Genomic DNA, 13,246 nt, shown 5'->3' with positions numbered 1-13,246 from the left:
AAGGCCAGGTGCAGTGGTTCATGCCTGTAATTCCAGCACTTTGGGAGTCTAAGGCGAAGGATTGCTTGAGGCAAGAAGTTCAAGACCAGCCTGGGCAACATGGAGAGACCCCTGTCTCTCTAGATTTTTTTTTAGATGGAGTCTCACTGTGTTGGCCAGGATGGAGTGCAGTGGCATGATCTCTACTCACTGCAACCTCCGCCTCCCAAGTTCAAGCGATTCTCCTGCCTCAACCTCCCAAGTAGCTGGGATTATAAGTGCCCACCATCATGCAGGGCTAATTTTTTTGTAATTTTAGTAGAGAGGCGGTTTCACCTTGTTGGCCAGGCTGCTCTTAAACACCCGACCTCAGGTGATCTACTTGCCTTGGCTCCCCAAAGTGCTGGGATTACAGGCATGAGCCACCAGGCCTGGCTCTACAAATAATTTTTTTTTTTTTTTTTGAGACTGAGTTTCGCTCTTATTACCCAGTCTGGAGTGCAATGGCGCGATCTCAGCTCACCGCAACCTCTGCCTCCTGGGTTCAGGCAATTCTCCTGCCTCAGCTTCCTGAGTAGCTGGGATTACAGGCATGCGCCACCATGCAAAGCTAATTTTTAAAATATTTTTAGTAGAGATGGGTTTCACCATGTTGACCAGGATGGTCTCGATCTCTTGACCTCGTGATCCACCCACCTCGGCCTCCCAAAGTGCTGGGATTGCAAGCTTGAGCCACCACGCCCGGCCTACAAATAATTTTTAAGAAAACTTAGCCAGGTGTGGCCACATGCACCTGTAGTCCTAGCTACTTGGGAGGCTGAGGCAGGAGGATTACCTGAACCTGGAAGATCAAGACTGCAGTGAGCAGCCATGATTGCTCACTGTACTCCAGCCTGGGCAACAGAGTGAAATCCTGTCTCGTTGGAAAAAAAAACAAAAAACAAAAGCCTGGGTGCAGTGGCTCACACCTGTAATCCCGACACTTTGGGAGGCCAAGCATGGTGGCTTATGGCTGTAATCCCAGCACTTTGGGAGGCTGAGGTGGGCAGATCAACGAGGTCAGGAGTTCAAGACCAGCCTGGCCAACATGGTGAAACCCTATCTTTACTAAAAATACCAAAAACAAAAAATAGCCAGGTGCGGTGGCAGGTGCCTATAATCCCTGCTACTCTGGAGGCTGAGGCAGGAGAATTGCTTGAACTTCAGAGGTGGAGGTTATAGTGAGCCACGATCATACCATTGCACTCCAGCCTGGGTGGCAGAGCAAGACTTCATCTTGGAAAAAAAAAATGAGCTGAGTGTGGTGGTGTTGCCTGTAGCCTTGCTACCAGGGAGGCTGAGGTGGGAGGATTGCTGGAGCCCAGGAGGTCATGGCTGCAGTGAGCCATGATCATGCCATTGCACTGTAGACTGGGTGACAAGGTGAGTTGGAAAAAAAAAAACGAAAACAAATTGGAAGAAAAAAATTAAAGAAGGCCTATATAAATGGAAAGGCATTTCATGATCATGTAGGTGACATGATGTTGTTAAGATGGCAATATTCCCCAAAGTGATCTATGGATTTAATATAATCCCTATCAGAATTTTAATGGCCTTTTTTCAGAAATGGAAAAACTGACCCTCAAATTCATATGGAACTGTAAGAGGGCCTGAATAGCCAAAAGAATCTTGAAAAAGCAAAACAAAGCTGGAGGACTCAAACTTTCTAATTTCCAAATGTGTTGCAAAGCTATAGTAGTCAAAACAGTGTGGTATTGCCAAAAGTATAAACATATAGACCAATAGACTAGAATCAAGAGTCCAGAATTAAACATGTATGACCAGTTGATTCTCCACTAAAAGTAACCAGGATTCCATGGGAAAATAACTTGATTTTTGGTCTAAAGCAGGGTTTTTTTAACCTTTTTGAAAATTACTCTCCATCCCAGGAGTTTTTTCAGAATCTTTTTTTCCCTAGTTACCTCCTACCACATGAAATTTTAATACCACAGATATATCATGTGTCTGTTTGTATATTGTGACCATTTGGTGGACCATAAACCACTGGAATAGCTAAGATTTTTTTATCCCCACAAGAACCAATTTTGTTTAGAATGCATGGTCGAGGGCAAAGAAAGCCCAGGATGATCTTGCAGCATGTTGGATAAGGAAACAAGGAAGCAATCAAGCCCAAAGAGGCTCCCAGTGACCAAAATTGGGACAGTTTGAGCATTAAAAAGAATAATTACTGTAGTTGATTAAAGTACACTGGGTGTAGCTACTCAGGAGGCTGAAGTGGTAGTATTGCTTGAGCCTAAGAGTTCGAAACCAGCCTGAGCAACATAGCTAGATCTTATCTCTAAGGAGATAAAAAAATTAGGGCCAGGCAGGGTGGCTCACACCTGTAATCCCACACTTTGGGAGGCCTGGGTGGGTGAATCATGAGGTCAGGGGATTGAGATCATCCTATTTAAAACAGTGAAACCCCGTCTCTACTAAAAATAAACAAAATTAGCTGGGCGTGGTAGCACACGCCTATGGTCCCAGCTATGGGAGGCTGAGGGAGGAGACTCTTCAACCCATGAGGCAGAGTTTGCAGTGAGCCGACATAGTGCCACTGCATTCCAGCCTGGGCAACAGAGCAAGACTCCATCTCAAAAGAAAGAAAAAAAAATTAGCCAGGCATGGTGGCACACACCTGTAGTCCTAGCTACTCAGTTGATGTGGGAGGATTGCTTGAGCCCAGGAGTTTGAAGCTGCAGTGAGCTATGCTTGTACCACTGCATTCCAGCCTGGGTGACAGAGCAAGACCCTGTCTCTTAAAAAACCAAAAAACAAAAAACAAGCACACTGAATATATATAATAAAAATCCACAAGCTCATAATGAATGAAAACAAGAGCTGGGTGCTGGACGAGGTAGCTCATGCACCTGTAATCCCAGTGCTTTGGGAGGCCGAGGCAGGGGAATCACTTGAGCTCAGGAGTTCGAGATCAGCCTGGGCAACGTGGTGAAACCCCATCTCTACAAAAATACAAAAATGAGCTAGGCTTTGTGTTACATGTCTGTTGCCCCAGCTACTCAGGAGGCTGAGGTTGGAGAATTACTTGAACCTGGGAGTTTGAGGCTGCAGTGAGCTGTAATCATACCACTGCACGCCAGCATGGATGACAGAACAAGACTCTGTCTCAAAAAAAAAATTAAATAAATAAATGAGAAAACAAATTAATACTCATCTGCCACTATTGGAGAATATTTTTCACTAACTCTCTACTCTGAAAACCAATTAAAGGGAAATAAACACTCTGCCTTTACAGTGAGAACTGTAGTTCAGTTTAATCAAATAGTCCCATTTGCAGAAGGAAAGCTCCTCTTTACAGAAAATATGCCAGTTGGAGAACTAGACATTCCTCAAAGGATCACCCCTAATTAGAAGGGGAAAACTTGGCAGTGAGATCTTGTTGGTTCCACCTTAACTTAGTAAACTTAGCCATACTTATAATGGGACAATGAGACAATATGCCTCCGGTATGATGCAATATACAGTACATGGGATCACCTCTTAAAGTATTCTTAACAAAATTATTTAACATAAATTAGCTAAGTTAGATCTAATTTCCAGTTAATAGGAAATACAAGGGATAGTAAAATAAGTTAAATGATTCTATGTGGAAGCAATCAGACAAGTCCAGAATGTGGGATATGACCTTCTGTAAAGACATGTGGCTTGTTCTTTTTTCTTTCTTCTCTCTCTCTCCTTTTTTTTTTTTTTTTTTGAGATGGAGTCTTGGCTGGGCGCAGTGGCTCAAGCCTGTAAACTCAGCACTTCGGGACCCCAGGGTGGGCGGATCACGAGATAGAGACCTTCCTGGAAAACATGGTGAAACCCTGTCTCCACTAAAAATACAAAAATTAGCTGGGTGTGGTTGTGTGGTGCCTGTAGTCCCAACTACTTGGGAAGCTGAGGCAGGAGAATCACTTGATCCCGGGAGGCGGAGGTTGCAGTGAGCCAGGATCATGCCACTGCACACCAGCCTGGTGACAGAGTAAGACTCCCAAGCAAAAAAAAGGATAGAGTTTCACTTTGATGTCCAGGCTGGAGTGCAGTGCTGCAGTCTCGGCTCACTGCCACCTCCACCTCCTGGGTTCAAGTGATTCTGCTGCCTCAGCCTCCCAAATAGCTGGGATTATAGGCACCCGCCACCAAGCCCAGCTAATTTTTGGTAGAAGCGGGGTTTCTTCATGTTGGCCGGACTGTTCTCAAATTTCTGGCCTCAGGGGATCCACCCAGCTCAGCCTCCCAAAGTGCTGGGATTACATATGTGAGCCACCGTGCCCAGTGTTCTTTTATTTATTTATTTATTTATTTTTAGACGGAGTTTTGCTCTTGTTACCCAGGCTGGAGTGCAATGGCACAATCTCGGCTCACTGCAACCTCCGCCTCCTGGGATCAAGCAATTCTCCTGCCTCAGCCTCCCGAGTAGCTGGGATTACAGGCACGCGCCACCATGCCCAGCTAATTTTTTGTATTTTTAGTAGAGACGGGTTTTCACCACGTTGACCAGGATGGTCTCGATCTCTCAACTTTGTGATCCACCCGTCTCGGCCTCCCAAAGTGCTGGGATTACAGGCTTGAGCCACCGCGCCCGGCCCGCGTTCTTTTAAAAAAGTTACTATGGGCTGGGCACAGTGGCTCATGCCTGTAAACCCTGACGCTTTGGAAGGCTGAGGCGGGCAGATTGCTTGAGCCTAAGAGTTTGAGACCAGCCTAGGCAACATGGTGAAAACCCATCTCTACTAAAATACAAAAAATAGCCAGGAGTGGTGGTGTATGCCTGTAGTTCCAACTACTCAAGGGGCTGAGGTGAGAGGATCGCTTGAGCCAGGAGGACAAGACTGCAGTGAGCAGTGATCATACCATTGCACTCCAGCCTGGGTGACAGTGGGACCCTGTCTCAAAAAAGTTTGCGGGAGGCCGAGGTGGGTGGATCACGAGGTCAAGAGATCGAGACCATCCTGGTCAACATGGTGAAACCCCGTCTCTACTAAAAATACAAAACATTAGCTGGGCATGGTGGCGCGTGCCTGTAATCCCAGCTACTCAGGAGGCAGAGGCAGGAGAATTGCCTGAACCCAGGAGGCGGAGGTTGCAGTGAGCCGAGATCACGCCATTGCACTCCAGCCTGGGTAACGAGCAAAAACTCCATCTCAAAAAAAAAAGAAAAAAAACAAACAAACAAGTTACTATGCAAAAGAAGAGGCTGCACTATTCTAGATTAAAAGAGGTTTCAGAGACATAACGAGATGCAGTCCATGGTTCATGTTTGGATGCTTTTATAAAAGACATTTGAGGGAATAATTGGGAAAATTTGAATATGGATTGGGTATTGAATGATATTAGGGAATTCTTTTTAATTTTGTTTAGCTTGTTAATGGTGTATGGCTATGTTGGAAAAATGTATATATGTATATATATATGTATATACACACACACACACACATATACATACGTATATATATATACACACACACACACACACATATATATATATATCTTTTTTTTTCTTTTCTTTTTGAAACAGTCTCTCTGTCACCCATGCTGGAGTGCAGTGGCCTAATCTCTGCTCACCGAAACCTCTGACTCTTGGGTTCAAGCGATTCTCATGCCTCAGCCTTCAGAGTAGCTGGGATTACAGTCATGCACCACCACACCCAGCTAATTTTTTTTTTTTTTTTTTGAGACGAAGACTTGCTCTGTCACCCAGGCTGAAGTTCAGTGGTGCCATCTCGGCTCACTGCAACCCCCACCTCCCGGGTTCAAGCGATTCTCCTCCTTGGCTTCCTGAGTAGCTAGGATTACAGGTGCTTGCTATCATGCCCAGCTAATTTTTGTATTTTTAGTAGAGACAGGGTTTCACTGTTGATTGTTGGTCAGGCTGGTCTCAAACTCCTGACCTCGTGATCCACCTGCCTCAGCCTCCTAAAGTGCTAGGATTACAGGTGTGAACCACTGCACCCACCCTTAATTTTTATGTTTTTAGTAGAGACAGGGTTTCTCCATGTTGTCCAGGCTGGTCTTGAACTTTTGGCCTCAAGTGATCCACCCATCTTGGCCTCCCAAAGTGCTGGTTTACAGGAATGAGCGAGTGTGCCGAGCTGGAAAAATTTCTTCTATTTTATTATTGTTATTATTATTGAGACAGAGTTTCACTCTGTCACCCAGACTGGAGTGCAGCGGTGTGATCTCGGCTCACTGCAACCTCTGCCTCCTGAGTTCAAGTGATTCTTCTGCCTAGGCCTCCCGAGTAGCTGGGATTACAGGTGTGTGCCACCATGCCCAGCTCATTTTTGTATTTTTAGTAGAGATGGGGTTTCACCATGTTGGCAGTCTGGTCTCGAACTCCTGGCCGCAAATGATCCACCCACCTCAGCCTCCCAAAGTGCTAGGATTAACAGGTGTCAGCCACCATGCCTATCCATTTTTTATATTTTAGAGATGCATTTTGAAGTATTTAGAGGTGACATTTTATAATGTCTGTCCTTTATTTTAAAGCACTTTAGCATGCAGAAATAGATAAAACAAATATGGCAAAAATATCAATGTGTTAAATCTAGGAGACGAGTATATGGGCATTGACTACACCAGTCTTTCAACTACTTTTTTAAAAACATGTTTTAAAATGTTCATAATATAAGGTTTAAAAAACTGAAAATGGTTTGGTTGAAGGGTCCTCAGGAAATGCTACTTCTCAGACAAGGAAGGGTAAGTTGGCTTTGACTTATGTTGAGAACCTGTGGCTCCTGGATTCTTCCTCACATGTCTTTTTTTCTTCCCTCTCCCTTCACCCTACCTCCTTTCCAGCCCTCTTTGATTCCATGCACAGCAGCCAGGCCTCAGATAGCCCATTTTCCCCACCACGTACTCTTCATTCACCTCCCCTGCAACTCCAGCAGCGCTCTGAGAAACCCCCTTGGTGTAAGTAATCCTTTTGGAACTGCCTAGACAAAAGCCAAGAAGACTAGAGTGATTGGTGAATGAGGGACCTGTTGCCTGAGGGAAAAGAAGCAGTCTCATCTGCCATTTCTAACATGAAGGGAGAATCTGTTTATTCTCTTTCTTTACCTCTGTTCTTCATGTTCCTTCTATCTCATTGCAGAGAAGCTTTTCTCCAGTATTAGGAATAATTTTTTTAAATTTAATTTTATTTTTGTAAATTATTTCTTCCTTGATGATTTAGAGGGACTATCTTCAAACAAGTACAAATATTTCATATGTAATACCTGTCCATTTTCTAACCAATTGAGCAATTTATTGCAATAAGCTACCTCACGTCTTTCAGCAAGAAATAAATTAAATTTGAATAGTAAATACATTACCTAATGAATTGGGACACAGTTAAAATTTGCTTTAAATATTTCTTTGGGGGAGAGGATACCATACTTCCACTCAATGAAGAGAAACATTTTTACAGTCCAGAGGCCTTTTATTTTTTTTTAATACCTATTATGCCATGAATTCTTAGGGAATAGTTTCCAGCAGCTCAGGCTCCTTCACATTGGTTCTCTCAAAGTGTGCTTCTCAGGGTGGAGCAGCTGGTGCTTCACTTGGCTTCTTTTTCTGATCATTTTCCTTCATGCATTTCAGGAAGCTATCTCAGCTCTTATAGTGCTTAACATGTTCAAGAAGCACATTAATTCACTTGGCCAGAATCATGCCTTCAACTTGTTTGTTTACAACCGTGCCAAAAGCATGCTGGGTAACATTGTAGACTCTTCAGTTTTCCCATGGTAACACTTGTGGGGCATTCCTTTTTGAACAGTACCCATTCCTTTGATGTCTACAATATCACGTTTTTTTTTTACTATTTTTTTTACTTATAAAGATGGGGTTTCACCATGATGGCCAGGCTGGTCTTGAACTCCTGACCTCAGGTGATCCACCCACCTCGGCCTCCCAAAGTGCTAGGATTACAGGCGTGAGCCACAGTGCCCAGCCAATATCACCTTTCTGATAGATTTGCATATACGTGGCCAAAGGAACAACTCTATGTTTTCTAAAAGGCCTAGAGAACATAGGTCCGGTGCCTCTCCTCTTTCCCTTTGTGTTCGTCATTTTGGCAAATTATTGGAAGATGGCAGTTCTGCCCAAAAGGCAGGAATACTTTTTAATTTGGAGAGAAGTTCTTCCTCAAAGGTGCCTTTGGGGAAGAAAGGATGGAGACTTCCTTCTCCTCCTATTTGAGCTCTACAGCTTTCTCCAGTAAAGATGACTAGCAGACAACTTAGATATTTAGAAAAGCTGGGAGCAGGAGACTAGAATCTGCTACTTAATTCTCCATGACCCTTCTCCTGTTGGTCTGTTTTCAGTTTAAGTTGAGGTGCTGCTTTTTCCCATCTATTGTTTATTATCTCTAATCTATCACTAGTTATTTTTGGTAACAGTGTGAACAGTGGAGCCATACAGAATTCTTGAATGACTGTAGGAAGGAGGAGCTACTGGTGGTAATTGGAGGTGGGGATATGGGCCAGAGGCACTGGTGAGGTATCATTCTGCCTCTGGGGAATAACTGAAGTCAAACATGCCTTTCATTATTTTACTTGGATAGGACCCAAGCAAAGATTCTTACTTCATTCAGCACTGGACTTAACAGTTGTAGAATTTTCCCCTTCTTCCCCTATATGAGGAAAAAACTTTCTTCCCTGACACCAAGAATTCCTCCCCTGCATTTCAGAGAATCCTACACTCACCTTGCCTTTGCCCTTTTTACCTTTCCTGGAGTGTTGATGAGTTCTGTGCCCCTGGAAATCTTACTCTTCTCTCTTCTGTTTCTGGTTGACCTTGTTGATTTGCCTGAATCAGACCACTAGCTGGATATTAAGGCTACTTCTTTACTTGGGTAATGCTCAGCTTACATCTTTTTCTTTTTTTCCATCTCGTATCAGATTTTTGACTCAGCATCAGGTGTTTAGCCTCACTGGTAAACATCTTCTTTAGGATCTATATGTCTGCACCAGAAATAGGCTCCACATCTCTTAAAGCCTTGTTGGCTCAAAACCATATCTTCTCTATCTCTCTATTTTTTTTGAGCCAGAGTCTTGCTTTGTCACCCAGGCTGGAGTACAGTGGTACAGTTTTGGCTCACTGCATCCTCCACATCCCAGGCTCAAGTGATTCTTCTATCTTAGCCTCCCAAGTAGCTGAGATTACAGGCACCGTCCACCACACCTGGCTTATATTTATATGTTTAGTAGAGACAGGGTTTCTCCATGTTGGCCAGGCTGGTCTCTAACTCTTGATCTCAAGTGATCCACCTTCCTCAGCCTCCCAAAGTGCTGGGATTACAGCCATGAGCCACTGTGCCTAGCCTCTTTTTCAGCTTGAAGCATGCCTCTTTTAATTCTTGATAGAAGAGAGATAACTAGCATACCTTAAACTGAATGATAAATTGAGCCTTTGTAGGCTCAGGTTTACCAACTTTTTGAGGTTTTCTTTAAGGGCAATATGTTCTGATGTCTCCTTTTCCCAGAATCTGTCATTATTCATACCATAGTGCTTTAATGTATCATTATAATGCTATCAATAAAAATTATATTTACCAAGGGAAAAGTAGGTTAGTCCTGTACTAGAGGTCAGTGAAGAAGTAGAGGTTGGGTTAAGAATCATCCCACAGTGTAATTGAAGACTCTGAGGTCTTTATTACATTACTGTCAGGATGTAGGAAATCTGTTTTTTAATGTTTTCTGTGTATATAATATGGACAAGCCTGTAACATTGTATATCCCAAGACTTACAAGGGTGTTAACCCTGGATCCATGGAATGTGGTTTCAGGGTAGAGTCTATGAGCTTCAGGAATCACATGTAAAGATTAGTGTGAATATTCATATGTACATTTTTCCTGGAAGATAATCTATGACTTTCATTAGTACCTCAAAGTGGCCACTGACCCCTAGAAAGGTTAAGAACTGCCATGTAGGCTGGGCGCGGTGGCTCAAGCCTGTAATCCCAGCACTTTGGGAGGCCGAGGCGGGTGGATCACGAGGTCAACAGATCGAGACCATCTTGGTCAACATGGTGAAACCCTGTCTCTACTAAAATTACAAAAAATTAGCTGGGCACGGTGGTGCGTGCCTGTAATCCCAGCTGCTCGGGAGGCTGAGGCAGGAGAATTGCCTGAACCCAGGAGGCGGAGGTTGCGGTGAGCCGAGATCGCGCCATTGCACTCCAGCCTGGGTAACAAGAGCGAAACTCCGTCTCAAAAAAAAAAAGAACTGCCATGTAGAGATTCCATGGCCATTTTCCATCTTTGGGGAATGGTTTCATTTTCTTTCTTTTTTTTTTTCTCTGAGATGGAGTCTTGCTTTGTTGCCCAGGCTACAGTACAGTGGCACAATTTCAGCTCACTGCAACTTCTGCTTCCAGGATGCAAGTGATTCTCTTGCCTCAGCCTCCTGAGTAGCTGGGATTACAGGCACCTGTCACCACGCCTGACTAATTTTTATATTTTTAGTGGAGACAAGGTTTTGCCATGTTGGCCAGGCTGGTTTTGAACTCCTGACCTCAAGTGATCTGCCTGCCTTGGCCTTCCAAAGTGCTGGGATTACAGGCATGAGCCACTGCACCAGGCCAGGGAAACCATTTTATTTCCTGTTGTTCTGATTTACATTGTCTTTCTACGTTCTCCTGCCAACTTATCATTTGGGCTATAAATAATGATTATTTCTGCCCCAGAAATACATTGATTGCTTTAAAGAATGATTCTTAACAGAATGTGTACATCAGATTCAATTGAGAGTGTTCCAACAAAATTATATTGCCTTCATCCTCCTCCTTCCTGCAAGCTACACCTTTACACTAAACCTATAGAATTAGGATCTCTGGAGTTGAAAACTGGAAATTAATATTAAAAAAAAATTTTTATGACTTTGATTATGAACCACTTGGCTAAAGTATTCATATGCTGCCAAAGTAGGAATTAGAGGCCATGGAAACTTGGAATTGGTATGGGAGTGTATTTGTGAAAGAACCAGATGAAGTTGGTCTTAGTACTCTCTCCTAAAGTCTTACATGTACCTTATGGTTACTCTTAGAGTATACATTAGGCCAGGGTGACAGTTCCTGAGCTAAGAAAACTTAGGAGTCTCTGCTTAACTTAGGAAGAATTCAGACACATGAGTAGCATAGGCCAACCATTCTAGCATTTGAACTATCTGCACAGAGTAGAGCCTACTCTCCCAGCTTCTCTGACTTGATCTCTTGACTTTGCTTTACAGACAGCAGTGGCCCTTCTAGCACTGTGTCCAGTGCTGGTCCTTCTTCCCCTACTACAGTAGATGGTAACTCCCAATTTGGCTTCAGTGATCAACCCTCCCTAAATTCACACGTGACTGAAGAACGCCAAGGCCTTGGGCTGCTCCAGGAGACCCCTGGGAATGGAGCACAAGAGCTCTCCATAGAAGGGGAACAAGAGCTTTTTGAACCAAATCAGTCCTTACAGGTACCACCTGTGGAAACCAGCCAGCCATACAACGAGGAGGTGGCTGAGGAGGTCAGTCAGCCATGTCAGGAGGTCCCTGACATCAGCCAGCAATGCCAGGAGCACCATGACAATGGTAACCACACATGCCAGGAGGTCCCTCAGATCAGCCAGCCATGCCAGACGGCCAGTCAACTGTACCAGAAAGTCTCTGAGGAAGTTTGCCAGCTATGTCTGGAGAACCCCGAGGAGGTCAGCCAGTCATGCCAGGGGGTCTCTGTGCAGGTTGACAAGCTGGTCCATAGGTTCCATGTAGGTGTTTGTGGCTTGGTTCAGGAAACCCTTATAGAAGTTGGCATGCCAGCTGAAGAGATCCCTGAGGAGGTCAGCCAGCCGTATCAGTTCTCTGTGGAGGTTGGCAGGCTGGCCCAGGAGCCTTCTGCATTCAGTCTGTCTCAGGGCATTCCTGAGATTGATAAACCATCCCAAGAGTTCCCTAAGGAGATTGATCTGCAGGCCCAGGAGGTCCCTGAGGAGATAAATTAGAAGTCCTGGGTGGTCCCTGAGGTGGTTGATCAGCTGCCTGGAGAGGTTATTCCTCAAGCCCAGAATCCGTCTGGTGATCCAAACACTCAGAGGCAGCCTCTAGCCCATGACCAGCACTCATCCCTTCCACCAGCAACATGTAATTAATTTTCTCATTAGTGGTGTCACACTATACCAGCTATTTGAGCCAGCAACCTTTTCTCTTGGCTAACTCACTGGCCGGCTCTCACCAGCAGTGTCTGGGGAAGCAGTTCCTTTGGTATGAAGCATACCTGTGCTAGAGCTGTGCTTGAGGAGGAGCCAGTTTTAGGTTCAAAGAAGCCATTGGCTCTTCACTTAGCCATTAGACTTGAATAGGATTTCCTTGGGGTGGGTTGCTCTGTCGTTACCCAGCCTTCTCTGAGCATCCTAGGAAGTCACAGATTGTTAAAGGAAATGCTGCTTCACTGCTGAAGACACCATCTGGGGACAGCAAATGCAAAAGAGGGGACTCTAGGGCCTTCACTTTTCTGGGAAAACATTCATGACTTCTCAAGGTACCCTTAGACCATATGTGCATTCAGGAGACTCTTGTCTTTGCCAGCACTCCTCAGGTGAGCCAGGATGGCCATCTAAAATGTCTGGAAAATAGAGTCCCCTCTCCAAACAAACATCTATCATGGCCACTAATCTTTAGACTTGCCTTACAGATCTTTCCATATCATCCCCAAGTGCCCCTTCTGCCTCAGTCCTGTTTCTCTGGGCAATAGCTCTAGGGAAAAGTAGGTATTAGACTGCTGTGCAAAATTCAGAGCAATTACTTAAAATGTCCTAGAGGGTTCTTAGCCAGTCTGTGAAACTGGGTCTCCCTTTGTGGTGGGGCTATTTGGCTTAGGAGATGCTGTAGTAGTAGAGATAATCAGGTTCTATTTTAAGCAATCAGCAGAGATCAATATTGTACAGATACAAGCAAAGGTTTAATATATATACACACACACACACACACACACACACATATATGTATGTGTGTATATATATATTTATTTCTGTAATTGTACCAGGGACAGACTGGCCAAAGAGCAAACACTCCAGGTTCCCCAAGAAATTTATCCTTATATCATTGTGTCTGAGGGCCAGATATGATTATGAAGCTTTTTCCAAAGATCTGGGGATGGGAATGGGAGGGGGTAGGAGGGGTAATGCAGTCATTGGAGTCGGGGGCCGGAACATTATGAGTGCTTAATAAATATAAAATGATGAGAATGGTGATGATGGATGATGGTGATGTC

At 44.3% G+C, this 13,246-nt stretch overlaps 1 protein-coding gene across 35 annotated transcripts in view; it reads left to right on the top strand.

Moving 5' to 3' along the window:
• The window catches only part of PPIP5K1 (diphosphoinositol pentakisphosphate kinase 1), a 54,263-nt gene extending 41,039 nt beyond the window's left edge, over nt 1-13,224 (top strand). For 24 of the 35 annotated variants that reach the window (XR_013520898.1, XR_013520897.1, XM_035259497.3 and 21 more), the window contains 2 exons: nt 6,820-6,933; nt 11,230-13,224. Coding sequence is in view for 32 of the 35 variants with exons in the window: in XM_035259497.3 (XP_035115388.1) it covers nt 6,820-6,933; nt 11,230-11,978 (863 nt within the window). In the remaining 3 variants the exon portion in view is untranslated. The remainder of the gene's footprint in view (nt 1-6,819; nt 6,934-11,229) is intronic. The other 11 variants (XR_013520899.1, XM_078334110.1, XM_078334112.1 and 8 more) reach the window with 1 other exon arrangement.
• Nucleotides 13,225-13,246: the final 22 nt, after the last annotated feature.

The sequence above is a fragment of the Callithrix jacchus genome, chromosome 8 (assembly GCF_049354715.1).
Source record: "Callithrix jacchus isolate 240 chromosome 8, calJac240_pri, whole genome shotgun sequence".
NCBI lineage: Eukaryota > Metazoa > Chordata > Mammalia > Primates > Cebidae > Callithrix > Callithrix jacchus.
Note: the sequence above shows the minus strand (reverse complement) of the source record. Positions and strands in the feature narration are given on the sequence as shown.